The sequence below is a fragment of the Urocitellus parryii genome, chromosome 9 (assembly GCF_045843805.1).
Source record: "Urocitellus parryii isolate mUroPar1 chromosome 9, mUroPar1.hap1, whole genome shotgun sequence".
NCBI lineage: Eukaryota > Metazoa > Chordata > Mammalia > Rodentia > Sciuridae > Urocitellus > Urocitellus parryii.
In genome coordinates, this window is record NC_135539.1 from 1,607,846 (window position 1) to 1,632,752 (window position 24,907).

The following is a 24,907-nucleotide window of genomic DNA, read 5'->3' on the forward strand; positions in this document are numbered from 1 at the left end:
ACCCCGACAGCTTAACCCAGAGCCTGCACCCTCACCAGCACCCAAGCCAGCCATCGCTGGGGATGGCACACTTTTGATGTTTATCAGGATTTATGTCAGTCACACCAATGCACCGGGCAGAGGGTATTTTTGATTGTGAACCTCATCTTTTTATTATCACTTAAAAATAAACTTTAAGAATACGATGCCATCATTCATGGACAAATAGAATCCAGTAGACTGCAGCAGTCCCTGGATGACTGCCTCTGCACGCAGCTGCCGTCGCACAGCACATCATAGGCATTTTCTGCGTGAATCAGCTCGTGTGGACCGTGGTGCTGGCCCCTGCCATTTCTTCTTAAGGAAGGGGAGCTGCTGTTAAGAAGACGATAAGGAGACTCAGTCGAGCCCAGGTTTGATCCTGTCAACCCACTGATTCATGTTTTTCCCGACTCCTTGTTGTGCATTGCTGTCAGCTGCGGCTTCTCCCACTTGCCTTGTTAAGGGTTGTGCATAGTCAATAGGATGCAAATAAATGGAAACATATGCACCTCCCCGCATGGGGGAGATGTCTGTTGGCCGCTCTGCTGCTGAGCTGCCTCTGCAGCTTGAGGCTTCAGCTTCCAGTTGAGCCTCCTCATCTCTGGAGGCTTGGCGACGACTGCTGTCACATCCAGGTGATGAAGCTGAAGTGGCATGAAGAGCAAGTTCAGTTCGCTGGCTTCTCCCTCGGTGCCGAGTCTGAGAACCCCAGAGCTGCAGTTCCTCTCGCTCTGGGGCATTTTTCCGTCCTCAACAAGCCTCACTTCTGTGCCACAGCGGATCATAGGTGGATGCCTAGGAACTGGTTCCGGAACGTGTGCATTGGGATTTCTCTTCTTCTTCTTCTTCTTCTTTTTTTTTTTTTTTTTTTACTGTGGTTTAACGTGGTGAGAAGAACAGGAATAGACTGAGCCGTTCTGAAGCCAGATCTGATACTGAAAGCAGGTGCGGACCTGTCAGCCCCACAGCTGGTTGAGTTAACTCTATTAGACAGCGTTGGACAATTTTGTTGTCTGAAATAGAAACCAGCATGGCGGCGGCCGTCCACTTGCCAAATGGTGCCCCTGCTGGGCTGGTTCAGATCTGCCTTTCTTGTTGGTGCATCTGTTGGGTTTGGCGGCCAGCATGTTGGAAACTGGCAGAACGGCAACATTTTATTGTCTTCTTAGGTGTTTTTGCCCGGGAGAGAAATACTAAGATTTGAAGGATGATTTGGCATTTTGACCCTTAGTTTGACTTAAACTGGAAGAAATCAGTCTCTGATTTTATGCTCATACCAGAGAGGCATCGTCTTCTTGACCAAGAATGATTTTCTAGTTCTCTCAAAATCATAGATTCTCAGGATCTTCTCTTCTAAATTGTTTTCTCACACTCGATTCCAGTGCCTTCATGTAATGGATTTTTGTTCTTTTCTGTCTGTTTTTTTTTCTTTTGAAATCAACCCCAAACAAAAAGAGCCTCTGTGGATGAAATACAATCTCTCTCCCAAAGGAAAAAAAAACCCAAAAAGTAAAAAAACTCCCTCCCAAAGAAAAAATCCTCCTAAACTTCAAGCTCATCCTGATGCTATCTGCCTTGTCCATTTTAAGCAGGCTCAGAGCCTTTGAGGATTGAGTCAGAGAATGCAAAACGTGACCTCTTAGTTAAAGGAAAAAGCCAGATATATTTTTTAAAAAAAGGACCTTGTACATCAAATAGCTCTTACTGAAGAATGTTTTGATGAGTGAAATGAAAATGAAGCATAGACTATAGTTCCTTTCCAAGATAGAAGGTCCAGTCTCCAAACATGCCAACGCTCTCTCAGTTGAAAGTATTAGCTGTTTAGCAGCAGAACTATGGAAGTATAAAGTGGAATAACTTATGTTAAACACCCAACACAACGCCGAGCACAGATTGAGCTCCCAATTTAAGGTTGTCATTAATTGTTACTGTGCAGAGGTGAAGATACTCGTTTTAGTTACTTCTTTGAGATAAAACACAGGATTGCATAACTCATTGTAAGAGTGTTTATACATTTTTACATAAAATTTTTTGGGATGGAATCTCATGTGGAAACCATTGTGAAAATTCCAGATGTTGTCAGGAGAGAGACAGAGTGGCATGGAGCCCCCATGTCTAAAATGCACCTTATGAGGAATGGTTGAGGATCCCACCAAAGGGCCCTGGGGGCAGACTAAGAAATGTCTTCAGATTTTAAAGAATTGCTTTTTGGAAATAGCAGAATCCATCTCCTTTTCTTACAGTGGAGAGCCAGAACAAGCAGGTTGACATTCTAAGAAAATGATTCTGACTCCGGGTAAGGAAGCCCTGGACAAACACTCTGAGCTGTCTGTGGAAGGAACCCTTCTAGGAGGAAGGAGATGTCAGAGACTCTGGGAACCTCCCAGCAGATGGGCAGCTGTCTGTCAGGAAGAGCTTCACAGTGTGTGGTGCAGTAAGTGTGGAGGGAGATGCTCCTGTCAGTAGATCCCACACCTTAAAACCCTTCCATGTGGAGACAGTCTGGGCGCATTTCACTCTCTGCCTGAGAACCCTCCACCCACTGTTGCTGATCAGCCATCACTATTACCGCCTTTAAACATGGAACTCAGTACATCTGTTCCTTGGCCCAGATCACTCCACTTTTAATTGTGCCTGTGGATACCAGCAGTAACTCCCGTTTGTTCTTCAGTGACTGCTCCAGGCTCTGCAGAAAGAGCTGTGTATGCACTGCCCTTTAAATACTCAGGGCGGCCCTAAAAGATGCATCGTTCTCCTATCCCCATTATGCAGGCTCAAAATCATGAAACTCAGAGAGGTTATAGATTAGCTCAAAGATGCAGACTAATAAACAGCAACCTGACATACCAGCCAAGGACTCCAAATCCACAGCTTCTGTCCTCAACCACTCCTTGGTACTGTCCCCATTACTTTGAGAAATATAGTCATCACCATCACCCCATCACCAGCAGGAGCATCTCATCACCCCTACCACCACCACCACCATCTCTACCATCATTACCACCACCACCACAACTACCACCGTCACAACCATCGCCATCATCACCATCACCACATCACATTACCACAAACATCACACTACCACCGTCATCACCACCAGCACCACCATCACCACACCATCACCATCACCACCAGATCACTATCATCACCACCACCACCATCACCATTATCACCATCATCGCCACGTCACCATCACCATTGCCACCATCACCACAGCCACCATCATCACCACCATTACCATCCTCACCATCACCACCATCACCATCACCATCACCGCCATCACCACCATCACCATCAATATGGATGACAAACATTGTGCGATGCGATCACTGTGTGCCAGATGCTGTCCTGGGCACTTTACATAGACTAGCTCTCTTAACTGTCACACTAGCACTAGGAGGTGGTCTCTGTTATTAACCTCATTTTGCAGTTGAGAAACTGAGACAGACATGGCTCTCCAGCATGCTCTTAATCACAGCACCTTGAGGCCTCCCACCCTTTTGAGGCTGCTTTTCTGTTATGTATAACTGAAAAGAACCGATAAAAGAGGGGAGGGATGGAAACCGTGGCTTCAATAAGTCACAGAGACTCTTCCAAGGTGTCGAAAACTTTCTCTCAAGCTTTATGCCCAGCCTAGGAGGACTTCTCTACTTGGGGCAGTGACGGTCACCAGGTGGGTGTCTTAGCTGACCTGTGCGTGTGCAGCTATGGTGTTGGCACGGGGAGCTCCGAGGCCCTTTCTCCAGGGAAGCAGACAAGATAGAGGCTCCTGTATCTTCCAGAAAGGCTGCAGAAATGACTCATGGGTTCAAGGGTGAATCCAAAAAGCTCCCAGCCCCGTGATAAGTCTCACGGACCAGTTTTAGACACTTTATCATCATCTGTTGAATCAGCTCAGTGTCGGCTCAGCCATCTACTCACTTCCTCCACGACTTTTGAAAAAGATTTTTATTGTGAAACAATGTACACAATATTTTCCATTTTAATCACTTAACACTATGTCATTCGGTGTCATTAAGGACATTCACAGTGTTGTGCAACCATCACCACCATCTAGTTCCAGAACTTTCCTTACCTGAAATGATACCACTCTTAGTTATACACCCAAAGAATTTAAAACAGTTATTTGGGTCAAAACTTGTCCATGAATGTTCCTGGAACCATTATGCACAATAACCAAATGTGTGAAAAACCCAAACATCCATCCAAGATGAATGGGCAGCCATAGTGTGGTGCCGCTCCACGGTGGACTGTCATTTACACATGAAGAGTGGGATACTGACTCCTGGGCCAACACAGCTGAACCCGGAAAATGCTGTGCTCAGGGGGAGAGGCAGGCACAGAATCTCCTGATTCCATTAATACAAAACATGTTTATTACTTTTGTCATATTTGTAAATCCTCTGTGATACTTTTCACATGGCATTTTTATATGCAGTACCTTTTAGAGACATAAAATTCTACTCTAGTTTTGTCCTAAGCCGTGATATCTATGAAACATGCTTTTTTTTTAGAGAGAGAAAGAGAGAGAAAATTTTTTAATATTGTTTATTTGATTTTTAAATTTTTTTTTCGCCGGACACGACATCTTTATTTTATTTTTATATGGTGCTGAGGATCGAACCCAGCGCCCCGCGCATGCCAGGCGAGCGCATTACCGCTTGAGCCACATCCCCAGGTCCAATATGCTAATTTTTATATGCTAATTCTGTTTTTCCAATGCACATGAAAATGATTTAAGTTAAAAAATAAAGCCCACCCATGGTGCCATCTCAGTGCAGCTGGGTACCACCAAAGTAGTAGACTAAGGTGTCAGGAAAGCAGCCTCCTGGTTCCTCTTGGCACTCAGTTCCTTCTCCAGTGGGACCATGCAGCCCCTTTCTGCACACTCTGGCTGTGCAATATGGCGGCCACCAGCCATATGTGGCGAATTAATTTGAACTTAATTAAATTTAAATCAGATTAAAAATTTACTTCTGCCCTCACGCCATCCACGGTTCAATTCCAACTGACCACAGGTGGCTCGCGGCTGCGTCCTGGACACCATGGAGGTCCTACAGCACCCTCACCGCGGACGTTCTGCTGGACTCACTCTGTCTCCAGTTGGTTTCCGTCCCTCCTGTTTCGCTCTGAAGTTCTCTCCCCCTCCCCTCCTGTGCTCAGGCCAGGTGTCCTCACTTCCCACCCGTGTCCTGGCTGACCATTCATCCCTGGGCCAGCTCTGAGGCTGACCTACTTTCCCCATGTCACCAGGGAGGGCCTGGTGCCAGCCAGCAGCGTGGCGCCTCCCCTCTCCGCTCCCCTTCCTGTTTCTGCTCGCCAGCTCTGGCCTGCCTCCATCCTGCACTCTGCCCGCGCCCTCTGGAGGCCCCCTCCGCCGCCCTGTGGAAGGCCTGCCCTGCTCACGCTCCATCCTGTTCCGCTGTGGAGTGGAGGAGGCGCCTGTCCCTCCCCTCCGCCCTCTTCACCCTCTTTCTCCCCAGCTTTTCCGTTGCCTCAAGGTCTCTCCCGTCTCTGTCTTCGGTTCCTAGTTTCTTCTCTTTTCCTGCTCCTTGCCTCACAATGATTTCTCTGTAGTTAAAAACTTAACCCTTCCAAGCTATTAGGAAGATAAGTAGGAAGAACAGGAAAAGATCTAAGCTGAATCTGAAATCTGTAGTGAGTGAAAAGCTAGATTCTCTTCATTCACTTACTCTGGCCTCCCTCACCTGTGTTCCAGTACCTCCAGTGGAGGCCTGAAACTGGTGCTGGTGCTGAGTCCCACCTGCACGGTCACATACCCAGCATTTACGATAAAATTTAATTTATAACTTAGGCACAATAAGAGATTCATGGCAATAACTCATATTAAGATAGGATAATTATAATGGTGTGGTAAGTTATGTGAACGTGGTCTCTCTGTTTCAAAATATCTTATTACCAATACTCACTTCTCTTCCCTTTGTGATGATGTGAGCTGATTCAGGGCCTACTTGATGAACTGAGGTGAAGTGCAGGCAGCGTGAGTGACCCTCAGAAGGAGGATCTTCTGCCTTCAGTGGTTCTAGATAAGGAGTCGTAATGGTGTCGGGAGGGTAGTTCATACGGTTTGGATACGTTGGACACGTGCATGGTTCACATGGGATGTGGTCCAGAGGGGGATGGCACAGAGTTCATCCCACCATTCAGTGCAGCTTAAAACTTACAGAATCTCTTTGGAATTCCCCACTTAATATTTTCCGACTGGTTGCCCGTGGGTAACTGAAATCACAGAAATGTAAGCCATGGATAAGGAGGAAATACCACTGGGGGTAAAACACCCTCACGGACCCCACAGTTGTTCTTCTGCTTATGAGGTGGTAAATGTATCATTTTCTTCCCCCAGAAGAGGGGGTGGCCTTAGTAATTAGGGGTGGCGATGTAAATACCGGGCAGTGACCAGGATTGCAAAGCTCAGGCTGTAGGGGGCTGATTTCCACATCAGAAGTCCGCGGCAGATGTAAAACGTTCCTAGTGCTGGATTCACACAGGGCTGTGAGCTTCACCGCAGGACTGGGCAGCTCTCTTCCGCTCCTGAGACCAGGGCACATTGAACTCTCTCCTGATGGCCTTCTCCCTGCTGCTGAGGAGGCCGGCTCTGGCCAGATGAGAACCTGTTCCCGTTCATCCAGCAAATGGACTCCCACCGCCCACCATATGCCGGACCCTGTGTGTGAGGGGCACGTGGCTCCCCTGGGGTTCCCTCCATCGAGGCGGAGCTGTGGGCCAGGTGGGAAGGGGGTGCATGGGAGGAGGGCGGAGGTGGCGCCCCGTGTGGTCCTGTGGGAGACAGACTCGCTCAGGACTGAGGATCCCAGCGTGCTTCTGCTTAGGGAGAACGGGCTCGCATTGACTGGGGCTTGGTGATTTCATTTGATTTATTTTAATTTTCACTGAAAAAAAACATTGATATTCTAACATAATACACAGGAAACCTGAGTGTTGGAGGGACTGTCCCTGGAGGGGTGGACTAAAAGGAATGGGGAGGAGCCAAGAGTATCTGACCACGGGGCAGACATGGAGGAAGCCAGCCTTGCCAACATGCCAAAGCATTGGGCTTAAGATGAGCGCGAGGCGGGGGCCTCGTGGGTCGTATCCCGGGCCTGCCCCGAGGTGGAGACGGGAACAGCCTCTGGAGCTGCAGCGGGAGGTGGGAAGGAAACAAAGGAACCAGAGGCGCACCCTGCCTTCCCTAGAGAAGGTCGACGTGTGGAGGCCAAGTGCCGCTGCGGCAGCTTTACTCAAAGCCTGGAGATCCAAAGGATCTTGGTTCAAGTCGTCACTCTGCCACTTAAACCAGTGAGGATTCATTTTGCTTTAAAATGGCAGGAAGTCTGAAATATGTACAGGCCTTAAATAAGATGGGCTTTGGATTCTCTCCAGCTGGGGTCCAGGGCAGGTGCAGGGTCTTCTGCGGTTTCAGGGACCCAGGCTTCTACCTGTGAGGATCACCTCAGCCCATGGCTTCCGCTTTCCTGGTCCAAAACAGCTGCTCGTGCTCTAGCCATCACATCTGCATCGCAACCGGAAGGAGGAAGGAACAGAGATGGGCTTGCCCCTCTTTGTCAGTGGCTTTCTGTAAGTCACACAGCTCATGTCTTCTGTCTTCCTACTCGTGAGAAATCAGGGACAAGTCGTGCCCCGCCTGCTCCCAGGGAGGCTGGCAGCTGTGGGCTTGATCACTGAATGTTCTGTGCTCCACTAAGAACGGGCTTTCTGTCACCAAGGCAGAGGAGGAGGGAGGAGATGCTGGCCATCTGGAAGTCTGTGGGCCTCTAACATGAGGAGACCTTAGGAGCCTCTGTCCTCTCTGTAAAATGGGGAAATCCACACTTAATTCTTCAAATGAGAATGCGGGTAACATGGAAAGAATCGCGTGGCAGAGGCCAAAGGGCTGTAAGTCCCGTGTCTTTGGGTAGTGGCTCTCACTTTCCACATCCAGGGACATGGGCAAGACCCTGGGGCACCTGACCTAGGGACCAGGGTCCTAATTCCAGTAACTTAACCACTTCCTGTTGCCTCTGTTTGGTTGATGAATAGAAATGGATTTTTCCAGATGGCACCGTATCAGGAGGCACAGTACAGGGAAGCTTCGGAAGAGGTGGGTCCTGGAGGCCCATTCGCGGGCCACCCGTCCTGCCTCTCTGCCTGTGCCTGAGCTCTTTCCGTTGCTGGTGATCTGCGGGGCACAGAGGGAGCAGCCACAACAAGACAGAGAACGGAGACTTTTGTCCCACGAGGTGCATTGGTCACTTGCCCTGGGCCAGACACTGGTGTGCGTTCCGTGCTGGACGTAGAGCTGCCAACCACAGGGGCGAAGATTCCACTTGGGGCTCCTGCGTCCCAGTGTGGGGAGATCCGGGAAGTTCTTGGATAAGAGCAAACTTGAATTCTGTGTCGCTTGATCCCTGTCATCCCATTGGGCTCACTTTTTTGTGGGGGAAAAAGGCAAGAGCCCTGCGCATCTCGCCCTTTGGGACCCTGAGGTCTGGCCACAGGCACAGATGACCCGGTGAGCCACCAGCCTTGTCCTCTTGTCACATTTTCTGCTCTCCTGCATTAGAAGCTCGTGAGTGAGCTGGTTCCATGACTCAGGCACCGTCCCTAGAGGCCATGGTGATGCGTTTGGCACTATTTAATAATGTCACCGACACGACCTGGAGTCTCCAGATTCCTCCCAGAACCCCGCATAGGGAGACAGCAGCGGAGCACCTCGGTGGCCGCTGAGCCTTCCTGTTCCGACAACCAAACCAGTGTCTCCTCCAGTCTCCTCTTTGCCGCTGGCTCACTGGAAAGGAGCGTGGCGAGGACCCCTTGCGGCCTGTTGGTGATCCATTTGTGCATTCATCAGCAAACACGTGGAGGTCTGACTGCAAGACACGCTCCCTGGCTGCCCTCGAGTTGCAGTGGTCTCCACCTTCCTGGAGTTTCCCGTCTCGGCTCCTTCTTCAGTATCCAGGCTTCCCCGGCCACGGCAAAAGCATGGCTATTTATTAAATCGGCCAAAACAGAACTTGTGTTTGAGGAGGAAACAGTATCTGTCTCTCTCTCTTTTTAACGTATTTTCCTTGCTTTTCCTTGGTGCCATGGCTTCGGAGCCCGTTGGGGACGCTGAGGGAGGCTGGGCGGTGGGTGTCCCCTGTGGTTGGATCTCTGTGCTGACATCTGTGTCTGGGCCGTGCTGTTGGGGTTGCCTGGGAGGCCGCGTGGGAAACACCACAGGCTGGGGACAGTGACGGGGCCCAGGAACGCATGCAGGCAGTCACAGTGTTCACAGACGACACCGTGTGCCAGGCGTCGACGTAGGCACTGTGCATGGTGGTGAGTTAGGTCAGGCCACAGGGAGACGTCGAGCCTGTCCACAGGGTTTAACTGGGGAGCGCCCAGGTGACGTGGTGCCCAGGTGACGGGCTGGAGGGTGGTCCAGGCCATTCTCTTCCTCTGCTTCCCGACAGCTCAGCAGCACAGGAAACACGCTGCCGGCTTTGCCCTCCACACGCGGTTACTCGGCACCAGCTGGGCCCGGCTCCGCTCGCTGGACAGCACCTGCTCAGCAAGGCGCGTGGGGCCTCTGATGTCACGGGCCTGCAGTCTACTAGTTACAGACCAAAGGACAACTCAAGAACAGCGTGAAGATGCAGCAGGAGCCACACGCCACTCAAGTGTTCTGCAGCACGTGAAAACGTCAAAGAGGAGCAGATGAGATTGATTTTAATGCCTTCTAGGTAATCAACATGTCTGAACTATTTCAATAGGCGGTCCATAAACACCTGATCCTGGGGTCTTCTGTGTATCTTTTTTAATAGAAGTTCTTCAAAACCCAGTGCATACTTTATACTTACTCTGTTTCTCGACTCAGACTGACCTCATTTCAGGCACTCAGTAGCCACACGTGACTGGGGCTACGCATTAGTGCCGGTTGAGAGGGAACTTAGCGGTGACGGTCCAGTTCCTTTTCAGGCACTGTACAGAGAATATGGCCTGCCTGTCTTCCATTGTTGTTTCTGATCACTATCAACCAAGATGCACAAAATATGGTGCATGAAATGCAGTAGAGAAACGTTTATTTCCCCTAGACATCAGCCCTACCACCAAGACTGCAGATGGAGAAAGAACCTTGCATGTATGCACATCACATGCATTCACATGTTTTCTGGATTAGTGTTGTGTGTGGCACTTCACCACCCATGGATCACCAGGACCAGAAGCGAATCTTTGCAAAAAGCATCAGTCACCATCTATATTCTGCCAGTAGGGTTTCATGTATTTGTTGGAAATATTGAAGATGTAATCTGAGGCTAGAATTTCTGGTACTTCATCTGATTGCCAAAGCTAATGATCAGTTTTTGAGACATAAGCAAAACAGAGGTGAGATTTTATTATTTAACCCCACTGCCCAGCAGGTGTTAGTGGGGACCCAGCAACGTGGTATAGAATGCTATTTCCCTAGGTAAAAAATTTTGCTCTGAAGCAAGTTTAAGTGGGAAGAAAGGCCAAGGAAACATGGATTGTCCTTCCTAGAAACTGGAAGGGGGAATTGAAGGTAATAGGTACTTGCTTCCTGCCAACTTCGTGATGAAATTACTGTTCAGCAGAAATTTCTGTTAGAGTTTTTCTTTTTTCCTCCCAAGGGACTGGAGACTCCAAATAGATGAAAAGAGGCAATATTAATGTTGAGTATATAGAGTCATTGGTCCAGAATATTGAATATTCAAGGAACTCTGAACAATCCGTAGCGTAAGGGTTTCTATATAATTGTTTTAATGTTATCTGAAGAAGGCAGATTGAATCCAAAAGATCACCCTGATAATTCCACCTGCTTTCACTGGGAAATGGAAGAAAAGGAATGAGTCGAGAAATAGAGATGGGAAATTAAAGATGGAGATTTAAGTCATTTAAACAGGTAAATCCAAAGAAAGACACTCACTGGTACATGCTGACTTGTTGAGTTCAACAGTGACTGACTGACATTCAGTCCGTGCACATAACCTGCAAGTGGCTGTCCCCAGGGCCATCTGTCTATCAAAACTCAAAACATTTGCTCTCTGGTCTGCCTGTATTGGTCAGTTTTCATCATTATCACAAATAACCTGAGATAATCAACTTATCAAGAGCAAAGGTTTATTTCAGCTCACAGTTTTGAAGGTTCCAGTCCATGATTGGCAAGACCATGGCTTTCAGACGTGTGGTAGGAGCACATGGGAGAAAAATGGCACTTACTTTGTAGCCACAAAGTAAAAAAGAGAGAGGAAAGGACAGGGGTTCCCCCCACCCTCTTCCGAGGAGGCCCACAATGCTCTAATGACCTCCCACTAACCACTGGTTCCGCCATCTTCCAGTAGCACCACGCTGTAGACCAAGCCTTTGGGGAAGATTCAAGATGCAAACTACGGCGTCTACCTTTTCCAAACAGATAACACCTGGACATCTCTAAGCTTCTTGATCCTTTACTAAACCTTGTCAGTTTTTACCACATTCGGGGCATTAGGAAGATCCAACCCGAGTCCATCCACCCTGAAGTGTTAGAGAGCGGACAGCTGGCGAGAGAGCCCGCTGGGTTCAGTAAGAGGCACCTCCACGCGTCGACCAGCCTGACCGCGGATTCGGGGCGAGCCGTGGAGGGTGACCGGGCGTGGTGGAATTCCACGGCCTGTCTGGGCTGCTCCCGGACCCTCTTTCCTGTCGGGGTCACTGCGAGTGTCCTCCGTTGGTCGCTGTCTCCTTCAGACTTGCTCCTGAGCCTCCCCCCGGGTGACCTCAGCAGGGAGCGGCCCTCGGAGCTCTGCTGACGACTTTCTTGTCTGATTCCTGCTCCTGTCTCCCGCGTCAGCTCCCAGGTTTCTGCCCCGCATTCTCCGCATCCTGAGGCTCTGACCGGGCTGGACTCATGCCCCAGGAAGTCCCGGGTTCCCCCTTTGGCTCTTGTCTTTCCCTTCACCTGTCCATCCTCGTTCTGATCCCGCCCAGACATTCCCACCTGCTTCCCGGTTCCAGCCCTGGAACCCCAGTAGACATGGCCACCTTTCCCTGTGCGCTCCCCACCTGGTGAACACCCCGTTTTTACAGCTGCTCTCCGCGTGTGTGCGCAGTCAGCTACGTCTCCCTCCCTACCCTGAAAACACATGGCCACTTTTGTGTCATTCTCTTAGCGAAGGTTTTGGCACAGGGTGTGGCATATGGTGGGCACTCACCCACGTCCCTTGGACGGGAGGATGGACGAGCGTGTTGATGAGTGCACTGATGGACAGGAGGATGGGTGGACTGTCAACAATGGACACACGCACGGATGAGGGGATGGGACTTCCAGTGTCGACCTGTCAGGATCCTCAGCCACCGGCATTAACTGGGCCACTGTTCTATGCCACACAATGTGACAAGGCCAAAAATAACCAAGAGGAATGGAACTAAAATGTCAACCTGAAGAATAAAAACAGTCTAATCCAGGTCTCAGTGAGCTACTGAGAAAGCTGCAGGCACTGAGGAATCCCACCAAAGTTCAGTTTTTCTCTACGCCCCAGTCCAAGAACTTCAGTGACGGAACCAAAAATCCTCCCGCTGAGTGACGTGAGCCCGGCTCGGAGAGTCGAGGGTCACATGTTCTCTCTCTTATGGGGGAGCTACGGGGGGGGGGTAAGAGAGGAACATGGTCTCACAGAAATAGAAGGGAGGCTACGGGCGGAGGAAGGGGATGGAGAGGGAGGGAGAAGGGAGGCCGCTGGGAAGTTCTAGGGAACCGAATCTACCAGATCACGCGTGTCCGTGTGAATCCTGCACGGATTAAAGTAATGGTGATAACTGAAGGGAGATCAACAGAGCGAGCAGATCAGGGAGGGGAAGGAAGGTCCTGGGGAACGAGGTGGGTCACCTGGGTTTCCTACGTGTGCAAACAGGGCGCAGTGATTCCCCCATGAGTCTGATTATCACGCACCAGTTAAACAGAAGGGCCTTGTGCGGGCTCCTGAGGTGCCCCTTCCGCACCACGTCCGTTTAGCACATCCCAGGCCAGCGGCCAGCCGAGAAGCATCAGGGAAGAAGACACAGAACCTTTTCCATCGCGTTGACGGTGGCTGTGTTGGGCCACTCACTGAAGCGCTGGCCGTCTCTCCCGGTGCCCGGGGGCTGCGCACTTCTGCTCCTCCTGGTGCTGACCCTGGTGCGCCACTCCTCCAGGAGGTCTTCATTCAGGCCCCGTGGCCTTCCAACAAAACCCGGATGAGACCCGCTGTCCCTGACGCGTCCCCGTGCACACAGTGTGACCGTCGGTCCTCCTCCTGGCGGGTGTCAGTGCCGTGGAGGGTTCTGGGCCCAGCTGACTCTGCTCATTGGAGGCTCTCTCCTTCCCCCACCTTTCCCCCTCGAGGTCCCCAGGTTGAGACCGGCTCCTGCTCTGTGACTGTGCAGCCTCTCTCCCTCCCTCACCAGGGCACCAGTGGCGTGTTAGCGCTGGCCACCGTTCGTGCGTCCCCGTCCTTGAGCGTACGCATGTGCGGTCAGAGGGCCGAGCTCCGTGTTGTCTATTTCTGTATGCACAGACTCGCTCAGACAGACAGCAAACAGTTGTTAGTCAAGGAAGGATCCAGCAGAACAGGGCTGCTGTGCTCCGTCCAGGAGAGCAGCGCTTCCTTCTCTGTGAGTTAAAGGACTTGGTTGTGCACAACTGGGAGGGTAGAAGACCCGCGAAAGGAAGTGGGACATACCCTGACCCTCCCGGGCCTGGACGAGCGCCGTCTCCATCCGTGTTCTGCTTGCTGACGGGAAACAGTGAGCGTTTCCCCATGTCCTTGGCTGGTCGCTGACACATGGCTCTTAATGACCCAGAGGGTCCCCTGAGTGGACACACCGTGCGTCCGTCTCCCCGTCCACTCACCTTGTCCTTGGAGGCCTGATCCCCCCGTGCGATGCGGCCAGGCTCTGTGCGAGGGGCAGACCACAGGTGAATGAGGGCCCGGGCCGGTCTCTCTCTGCGCTCGCCGTCCTCCTTGGTCTGTGTTTACTTCTTTAGCTGCTTTTGGTGCGAAGAGGATGTGAAGCAAGAGAAAGCTGTGGCCCTGAGACGGGGCTTCCCTGGGGGCAGTGATACCGTGCTCCCTGGTGCTCACTGGGGTCTGCCCCGCGGCCACCGCGTGTTCTCCTGGATGTTTGAACCTCACATTTTCCACAAGCTGCAGGGAGGAAGCGTGGACCTTGGCTTCCCCAGGTTCTGGGAGACGAGCCCTAACTTGGTGGCCCATCAGAGGCAGCCTGACCTGAGGAGCGGGAGGGGACAGGTGTCAGAGGGCACCCGGACGTCACCTGTGCTGAGCAACTTGCTGCATGGACGTTACGTGGGGAGGGCTAAGAGCCATCGATCCCCTGCCCCGTCCCCCCGCCTCGCTCAGTGCGGAACCCTGACGGCTGACGCCCCGCTTGGTCCAGGGTGCCCACTGCTCCCGTTCTTCCTCTTCCTCCTCCTCGCCTCTTCTTTGGCCACCACCAGTGTCAGGGCCACCACTGGCTTTCACCTCGATGACAAGAGCGACCTCTCCCCACTCCAGCCCTCCTCCAACCTGTCCTCCACAGATGATGAGGTCAACCCCTCAGTTAGAACCGGGCGATGGCTTCCCTTTGTTTAAGACAAAGACAAAACGTCAAGTGGCCCATGCGGCCCACCCTGCCAGCCCCCACTGGTCTTCCCTGTCTCTTTCCGCTTCCGTCTGGGGGCTCTCCGGGTCCTCACCACAGGCCGTTGGCACGTGCTGTCCCTTTGCCTGCCTGGGTCCTTCTTTACCTGGCCAGCCTACCTGACCATCCCGCTCCCCTGACGTGGCCTTCTTTCTGTGGTAGCACTTGTCATAAGTCTGTGATTCATGAAGTGACACCTGTCCCTCCCCTGAGACCAGAGAGGTCATGAAGTTGGGGATCACGTTTGTCTCCTTAGTTATCCCCATCACCGTGGCATGGAGCAGGTGCTCAGTGAGAACTTGCTGAGTGAATGACCAATGGTCTCACGGCTCGGAGGTTGGCCACCTGTGGTTCAGGAGTGACAGGTTCCTTCAGGAGCTTCCTAAAGCGCGACAGATACGTACGCAGATCCTCCCGAGAGGTCACTGGACCCAGATCTGTGGATCTGCCGGTCAAGAACTCCGCTCCGGGAGCCAAACGGTCAATCATCGATGCCTACACGGGGTGGGGAGTCTGGTGACCACAGTGCCTGGTGGGTGGGCAGTGCCTGCTGGGTCCCCTCCTTCCACGGACGGAGCCCTCGGGGGATGCATGGTGGCCGTGGTGCTGTGCTGCGCGTGCTGTCCACTCATCTGTTGACACCTGTTTCATCTTTTTCTAAATTCTGTCTTTCTCTCTTCCTCCATCTAGATTTATGGTCAATGTGACGTGGGACGGCAAAGACTTGTCCTTCACGGAGCAGGGCTATCAGGTGCACCCCAGGCTGGTGGTGATCGTGCTGAACAAAGACCGAGAGTGGGAGAAGGTGAGCAAGTCCGCGGGCTGGACGCGGGGAGCAGAAGGCGCGGGTGCCTGCGCCACGTGGCGTCTCCTGGGGCTGGTCCGGCCTCCACCCCAAAGCCAGGGTGGACGATGGAGGGTGCCGTGGGAATGCTTTCCTGGTGTGCAGTGCTCTGTGGGTTCGGACCCCAGCTCCCCTAGAAGCAGTTCTGGGAGGATCTGGGATGATTAAGACAGTCGGCTTTGGTCTGCGCCGTGCAGCAGCGAGGGTTGAGCGAGCGCACAGCAGTGATCGCACCCGTCTGCCTGAATCTTCTAAATGGGCTCCATTTACCGTATGGCTGAACACCCTGCATTTCCATTTACTTGGTCTTTTGCTTTAAGTAAACTAATTTTCCAAAACTTGAATCTATCACTTTGGTAAATCACATGCAGAGAAGGACTTTAGGATTCTCGTAAAGCACATTTTCAAGTACGTACGTATTCACTTTGAAAACCGTGAAAAAAAATCAGTGTGCAAAGAAAAAAAAAAATCATGCCGCACCTTACACAGGCCATGTCCTGAGTCAGAGAGCAGAGACTTCCCCGGGGCCTACAGATGACCTTGTGTGCCCCAGCAGTCAGCGCTCCAATGGGTCACCACAGTTCCCCGCTGAGAACGGAGTGAGAGGGGCCAGGGAGGAAGCCTGGGGGTGGTCTGCCCCTCCCTGACCAGCAGTTCCTGACCTCTGGGCCCTGCACCCCTGGGGAGGGAGCTTCCCTTCCCAGTCGGTGGAGGCTCCAGAGACCCAGGGGGAAGGGGCAGGGCTGGGGACTGACCGGAGGGGGGGTGAGGAAATGCTGTGCAGACAGGAGCACGGCCCCGAGACCAGAACAGACCCTCGAGTCTGGGGAAGGAAAGGAGCTGGGGGGAGTCTGATGCCGTGTCCCCAGCTGCAAAACACGCGGGCTCCCGAGAACATGGGGAGGCTCAGCCAAATGGGCTCCACCTCGGAGCATGGGACAGACCTCAGTGTGGTCAGAGGCACGGAGAAGATGCGGGTGCACCACCCAGAACAGAAATCAGTGACGAGTGAGGACTCACTCTACGTTTCCAAAGAATGTTCAGGTCAGAAAGAAATAAGAAAGGCATTGGGAGGTATTCTGAATAGAAGGATCACAAGACCCCACTCATCAGGCTTGAAGAATACAGCTGAAGAGGAGCTGAGGGAAACCCTTGGCTTTCACCGGGACGATAAGAAAGGGGGACCGAAAGTCGTCGACTGAAGCCTCTGTGTTAAAGAGCTGGAAAAAGAGGAGCAAAGTCGGCCCAGATGAAGGAGAAGGGGAATAATAAGTGGAAATCAACAGAGTAGAACACCAGCTCCTGAAGGCAATCAGCAAAAGGCCAGGTCTTGAAAGATCATTGACTTATGATTCCTAGCACTAGGACTGCACAAAAGAGAGAAAAGTGCAGGTAACTAGTTTTAAGACCCAAGAGCGAGCCCTGAGCAACTTAGCAAGACCCTGTCTCAAAATGAAATGTTACAAGGGCTGCGGGTGTGGCTCAGTGGTTCAGCTCAATGAGCTCAATGCCTGGTGCAGAAAAAGCAAACCAACCCCAAACCACACTCACACTCACACTCACACTCACACACACACACACACACATGCACACATATACACACTCACGCACACACACACTCACACACTCACCCACACATGCACATACATGCACACATATACACACTCACTCACACACTCACACTCACCCACACACACATACATGCACACATATACACACTCATGTTCACACACCCACTCACACTCACATACACACACACACACACACTCACACACCAGGATATCACCACAGAAAATCACAGATGTTATAAAAACGTTATGCCAGCAAATTTGACAATGTCAATAAGACGGGCAAATACCTTGAAGAAACATGATTTTTAGAAACTGAAATGATAAGAAACCATCTGAATGGCTCTGTATTTGCTAAAGAAATTGAATCTGTATCTAAAAACTTTACCATTTGGATATGATAAAAGAAAAACTTCTGGCCCAGTGGGCTTAACTTGACTTTGATCAAACACTTAAAAAAAGAAATAACACCAAAGTACACAAAGCTTTTCAATATGTTACTGATCACAATTCAGCCATATATTTTAAAAGGGATAATTCATCATGGATAAGTGAGGTTATTTTAGGAATGCAGTATTGCTGTAGCATTAAATAATCAATGTGATTTACCATATTAACTGAATAAAGGAGAAAATCATATGGTTATCTCAATAGATGCAGAAAACACACTTGACAAAATTATGTGGTCTTCTCATTAGATACAGAAAATGCACTTGACAAAATCCAATAGGTGTTCGTGATAAATAAGATTCCTTAATTTAATAATAGGTATCTGTGAAAATGCTATAGAGAATATCTTATTTAAAGGTGATGCAATAATGAAAATAGATTCACAAATGTACATTCAGATTATTTTTGATGAATGGTTATGAGAAAAAAGGAAAAGAAAGGCTTTTTAATAAATGGTATTGGGTCAATTGAATATCCACATGGAAAGAGAAAATTAACCTTAGCTCACCACTCATACTATAAAAATATACAAAAATTTACTTGAAATGAATTGCAGACTTGAATGTGAAAACTAAAATACAAATTTTCTAGAAGATGGGAAGATTTTTTTGTGATCTGAGAGGATCACACATTTCTTAAACAGAATGCAAGAAAACATTAGATATGTAATAAAAATCATAAACTATACTCTGTCAAAATTAAAAAACTCTGTCCATGTAAAGACAGTTTTAGAAAATGAGAAAGGCAAGTTATAAATTAGAAGAAAATATTGGCAATACATATAAGTTACAAAAGACTTATAACCTGAAAATGTAAAGAACTCCAACAAATCAATAATCAAAAGAGAAAGAGATTGACTTAGTCACCTCCCCAAAGACATTGCTCAAATGGCTAATAAATTCGTGAAGACATGATGAACCTCTTGGTCATTGGGGGCATGCAAATGGAAACCACAGTGGGACGTGACTTCATATCCATCGAGTGGCTCTAAATCAAAGAGATGCACAGTATCAAGTTTAAGGGAGGGTGTGAAGCCACTGAATCTCAGGCCTCGCTGGTGGGAATATAGAGTTAACCACTGGAAACGGGCTGTGTTTTTGTGAAGTGAAACATTCATACACCTGTGATCCAGTAATTCCATTCCTGGTTATTAATACCAAAGAAATCAAGCATATGTCCCCAGTGTTCCGTCTGTCCAAGAATGCTCAGTGCCACTTATTCTGAACAGGAAAACACCAGAAGTGACTCAAGCGTCCATTTGGAAGGAAATGGATAAATGAATAATGAATGGCATTTTAATAAAATGGACTGTGACTCATTCACAAAAGGATGAGTCACTAGTAGGATGGTGCTGGGGGTGAGCCTCAGAACCCTTACACTGAACAGAGACAGACAGGCCCAGAGGTCATGTGTAGGATTCAAGTCGGGGCAAGTCTTGCCTCTGGGGTCAGATGTGAGAAGATCTCCCATGGGGAGAGCCATGGTCAAGACGGGGACCCAGAATTTTCCAGAGTGGTGCCCACACTTCCCGTCCGTCTTGCACACGTGTCAACATGCTCACAGCGATGGCACGGGATCTGCTCCATTAGTTGCATGTAGTTATTTTTTTCAAAAAAAATGTTAAGTGCCACCAGTTGGGACCCTCAGCACAACTAGCTCACAGCTTCCCCCGAGGGCTCGCATTCAATCCCCCACAGGAACACAGTCGTAATAACAGTAGGCATGGGGTTTCCCTAGGAGAACCGCCAAGACCCGACTGAAACGCGTCCCTCACTGTCCACTGGACAGCTGTCATCGGGGCCGCTGTGGGCAGGCTCTGTTCTCGTGCTCTGCTTGGTGGTCAGTAGGAGGAGGTGGAACACGGATCGTCAGGCCTTCCTGGTAGCTTCACCCCAGGACTCCTGAGACGTGGGGTTGGACTACAGTTGAGACTCCGCACCCTTGCTCCCTGAGGGACTTCCTCCGCTGTCTGTCACCTGTGTGGGGGCGAGGCTCCCTGGGGTGTGTCCCCACACGCACCCCTCCTGCCTCTGGGTCTCCTCCTCCTCCTCCGTCGCTGACCCCCTGGATCCTTGTCATCCTGTCCAGGACATTCTGGAGGCTAGACGCTGTCAGAGGATGGTCTTCGCCCTCCAGGAGCCTGGGTTTGGGGCTGGCGTGGAGGGTGTTCCTCTTCCCTTCCTTGGGATCCCCCACCCGCCCAGCCGTGTGCACGGGCTCCTTGACCCTCTGGGAACCGGAGCCCGCTGTCTGCTGGGTCTCTGGTGCTGTCCCCTGTCCGTCTTTCCTCGTCCTGGTTCTCGTCCCCCTCGCTGGCTTTTCCTTAGGCTATAGAAGACGATCAGGCTTTCCTGCTCTGTGTGGAGGAGTCGGGGTGTCTTCATCCCGGGAAGTCCTCCTCCCTGGTGGGGTCTGACCACCCACCAAGCTCAGGCTCGGCTCACACCTGGGAGTTGCGTGGTGTCTGGGACCTGCTCACTGTCAGCAAGCAGTGTGCAAGGCCCCTGCAGTGCAGTGAGAGGCTGGACCACGGGAAGCTGTCCTGGGTAAAGTCCATTTTGGATGCAAGAAAGATGCCCCTGGGTGTTTTGTGTGCCCCCGGTCCTTCCTGTTGGAAGCCAGCCATCTCCCAGAGAATGCACGAGGGGGCTGCTGCCCACTTGAGCTTGATTCTGAGCTCTCATTCCAAACCCTCCTGTCGCTGGCCTGTGCTCCCGGCACACAGGGGATCGGGGGCTTCAGAGATGACTCCCCACGTTTCTATTGCTAAGGAAGAAGCAGCCGGGAGCAGATAAATACAGTCGTGTCATCCTCAGGCTGCCCCCAGGACTGCACGTTGGCACAGCAGGTTGGCCGGGGGAGGGACGGCCCAGGAGGGAGCTGTTGTCTGGCACTCCGAGGCGCTTTCTTTTCATTGCTGAGGTCACCCTGTGGCGCCACTGGAAGCAGAAGCATGAAATGAGGGTGTCCTGGCAAACATGTCAGGCCCTCAGAGCGGCATTTGCTTTTGCAGGGCCTCTGTGTGGGGCTGCTGTGGATCAGGCCGAGCTGTGCCCAGTCCCCTGAGCTGCAGATGCAGAACGCAGAGCTGAAAGGCTTTCTCTTGCAAAGCAGGACTCTGCGCCTTGGCCTCTCCTTTTATTTATTTATGCTCCCCTTGGTCCAAGGCTTCCCAGAGAGGGTTCAAAATGATCCCTGCATGCCAGCCGAGGAGCAGTCAGGCCAGGAAGACCACAACCCACGGTGGTACCGACTCCAGGACCACCATCTCCCAGGTACTGGAGCTGCTGTGAGGCTGTGGCGAAGCCCCCATCTGCTCAGGTAGCTCAGAACCAAGCCAGCCCTGGTACAATGCCACGTGTGTCCGACTGGCTGTCTCTGTGTCACAGGACGTGGGGGGTGGGTGAATTTGACCTGATCAATTGGGACAGGTCCTCATGAGGGTGGGGACATGGCGTTGGGGCTTCTAGGGTGAACTGGCATTAGCAGGCTGAGCCGCTTTCTTAACTACCCCTCTCAGATGCCTTGAGAGCAGTCTGTCTACTAGGGTACGGTTGCGATCATTTTAAATGAAAATATGCACGTGTGCAGATACACACCTGTGTACACATCTAGACTCGTGGCTTACATTAATTTTTAAAAAGAGTACATCGAAAATTGCCTATATTTATGGCCTGCAGCGTGAGGTTTTGGTGATGCGCACATTGTAGAAGGGCTGACTTGAGCTGATTAACATGTCCCAGACTGGCTCTGAAAGGGATAAATATATTGAGAGAGATATTTAAAGAAAGACATTTAAAGCTGGTTTGAAGTTTGACTTCAAATATAAATAGGACAAAAACATATAATATTAAAGAAAAACAAGTGTTGCATTCCCTAGAGAAGATCTAGTTAAAGATGACGATGACGCTCCAGAGGACAGAGGTGACCGCTCTCCATCTCCCTGGAGGGAATGTCCTGTGCCCTTGGCTCTGGGGGGCCGGCTTCCCTCTTCATCCCCTGACTCTGCATTCTCATGAAGCCCCTAGTTCAGAGGCCAAGGCAGAGCCCTCCGTCCAGCGGAGCCCTGGCTCCTGGTCCCCAGAGTTGCCCCAGGACACCCCCCCCCCGCACACACACACACACGCTCCATGACACACCGGTGCTCGACCTTATCGGCTCCGAGGCCAAGCTCACCCTGCACCTCCCCACGTTGGCCTGTCCCTCGGTGCCCTGGCATGGGACACTTTGCTCCTGCCCTCTCCGGGTCCCCCAAGACTCATATCCAATGTCGTCTCCTGTTGGACTCCTCATGATTCTGTCCTCTGGAACATTCCTCTCTCTTTGCCAAGGTCACCTGCCTTCTCCATGATCCCACCTCTGGGCAGCCCAAAGAGCGTGGGTCTTTTCCACCTCATGTCTAGGACCTGTCCCAGTCGATCAGGTCAGACAGGCACAGAGGGACACCCAAAGGGTGTCAGCAGGTGCCTTGGAATCGCCCGGGTGCGTGTTCCTCTTGGCTTGGGTAGAAGTCTTCTGGGGAGAAGTGTTTCTTCTCTTTCCTGGGCCCTACCACAAGGCGCCCACCCTGGCCCCTCTCTGCAGTCTGCAGCGAGGGACCTCACTCGACATTTATCAGGAGCTGCTCTGTGCCAAGGACTGCAGGAGAACTTTCCATTCAGGATCTCACTCAGCAGTTGTTTCTAAACCCATCTGCAGTAGGTTTTCTGCCTCAGACATGGAAACTCAAGTTCAGAGAGGCCAGGGACCTGCTCAAGAGTCCCCAGCTGATGGGACGGAAGCGAGACGTGAGGGCAGGTCTGCCTGACCCAAAGCCTGTGCTCCTCCTCCCTGCGTCACACCGCAGAGCCAGGGGGGAGGATTTGGAGGGGAAGTTACGGGGTTTCTCCCCAAGAAAGCCGTCTGCTGTTTTCCCCTGGTGCAGTAGATCGCACTCAAACCCAGCTGAGTGGAACCTGGGGTGCAGATATCTATCACAGTTTACAGGCTCTGCACTCTCTGCCCTACAGGAGTTGCATGTTCCAGTTAGGCTCGTGAAGGGACGGGGTGCACCCTGTCTCTCATGTCCTTGTATGATGAAGCAGGTCCTGGTCAGAGAGGTCCTGGTAGAGACGAGGTGAAGGACATCTTACCAAAGCCAAGATCCCTCTCTTCAGCCTGTAGTTCTGACTGTGGCACATCGTGGCATTATCACATTCAGTGAGGCATGGTGATGCATAGTGAGTCATGATTCTAAATTTTTTAATTGGTACATAATAATTGTACATAGGCATGGGGGGCACTGTGATGTTTCAATACGTGTGTGCAGTGTGCCATGATCAGATAATTACATATCCATCGCCTACAACATACATAATTTCTTTTGGTTGGGAACATTCAAAATCCCCTCTAGTAGTCATTTTGAGATGCACAATTAATGGTTGTCACAACCCTAGATACCCTACTGTGCTGGAGACCATTAGAAATCACTCTTCTCTGCAAAGGCACCCCGTATCTGTTCACCGTCTCTCTACTCCCCAGCCTCTGGTAGCGTGATGTGATTGGTAATTACAGACGGCCTCAGCCCTTCAACGTCACTGTGTTTTGACTCTCCCTCCTGCGCCCTCTTCCACCATCACCACCACGTTTAACCTGGACTGGCCCCGGAGCTCATGGGAATGAGCAGGTTTTCAGCGTGTGTTTGCCTGGGTGTGGATGTGACGTTGGCAGCCTAAGAAAAGGTTCAAGCTGCCAGAGGACTGAAGGAGTTGGGCAAACGTGGGGTTTGGCTCCCCTTTGGCCCCTGCCAATTTCATTGATGATTGGGTAAGAGAAATCCTGGAGGGGAAATTTAATCAGAGGATGTCAGTAAATGGCAATGACAACACAGTCCTGGGGACTGACCCGCACTGAAGTGTGCCGATAACACACCCCTCAGGCACCCCGAAACCTACCGCAGCCTGCTCTGCGCAGGACGACGCAGCCCCCAGGGAGCCCCACGTTCCAACAGTGGCCTTCTGCGTGTGCGTCAGTCCTCTCTTCACCTTTCGCCCTCTGTATTTGTAGAGTGGCTAGGACATGAGTGGAAAGACTTTCCCCAGGAACTGCCCCCAAGGCAGGCACACCTGGGGTCTTCATCTCACAAGCGTGGCTGCTTGGGCGGCCTGGCTTGCGTGCCTGGGGACGGCTGCAGGGGGCCGGCTCTGCCTCAGACCTAGGGAACCCAAATCTGCAGTTTCCTGAGCTCCACGGGACGCCGGATGCTTGGTGTTCTGGGCACAGAGGGAGACGCCAGGCCACACTGTTGAGGCCCTTGCTTCTCCGTCTTCTCCCTTTGGATGGAATGTGGTGCTTGGCCACGAGGGACGGACGTTTGAGAAACAGGAGGGAAGAGAAAAGTTGCTGCTCTTGAGCAAACTCTGGTAAGTGGAGAGTTGTCTACCATAGACAGCACTTGTGCAGTTGTGGTTCGGTGCCTGCCCCCTAGTTTATCTCCAATAAATATCAAGTTAATAAATGATCTTTTTGCTTAGATCTTCCCCCCATAAACAGAAACAACTGAATTTGGGGTGTATTACCCTGACTTATTCCCATTTACTTGAGCAAAGGCTGTTCCCTGAGCAGTAATTATATGCAAGTCATTCTCTGGGTTGCAAAACAGAGACACTTGGCGTTTGAGAGCCTGGGAGCTCCACGGGGCACTGGGGGGACCCCTAACTCCAGGGCAGCCTGGGCGTGCTGCGAAGGGGTTCTGAGAAGACTCCAGGGCATCTGGAGGAGACCTGCTAGGGCAGGAGGATTAAGGGCATCGACACCCGGGACTTCTCTCTCGGAGGTCTGGGGGATGAGCAAGGTCTGGACATCTGGGCCTGTGGTGGACAGTCCTTCCATGCAGCAGGAACATCCCAGTCACCGTCCTGAGGCCGGGTGCTCAAGGCCCTGGGGAAGAGTCCCATGCCTTTGGAATAGATTGTGACAGAAGGAATTCCAAGAATGGCCCCTCCTGGGGATGCAGGTGAGATGGTGATTGTAATGAGCCTCCCTCCTGGGCTTCTGCTGTGCACAGAGCCTAAGGGAATTTTCAGATGACACTGAATTACTCAAAAGGGAGGGTGTTAGGGTGGATCCCACCCAGACCCTATGAGGGTGGGGGGTCTTCTAGAGCTGGTAGAAGGGAGACTGCACACATGAGAAGGGTTTGCCGAGTCCCAGATTCAGGATGGGCGAGCTGCACAACAGGAAGGCAGGGGACCCCAGGTGCTGAGAGCACCCCCGGCCAACAAGGAAGCCAGGACCTCAGTCCTACAGCCTCAGGGGACTGGACTCGGCCAACAGCCAAGTGAGTCTGGGACTGGGCTCTTCCCAG

At 51.4% G+C, this 24,907-nt stretch overlaps 1 protein-coding gene across 1 annotated transcript in view; it reads left to right on the forward strand.

Annotated features, from left to right (window-relative positions):
- The window catches only part of Grin2a (glutamate ionotropic receptor NMDA type subunit 2A), a 321,273-nt gene that overhangs the window by 207,688 nt on the left and 88,678 nt on the right, over nucleotides 1–24,907 (forward strand). Inside the window, exon 4 of the mRNA XM_026380120.2 lies at nucleotides 15,391–15,505. Coding sequence (XP_026235905.2) covers nucleotides 15,391–15,505 — 115 coding nt within the window. The remainder of the gene's footprint in view (nucleotides 1–15,390; nucleotides 15,506–24,907) is intronic.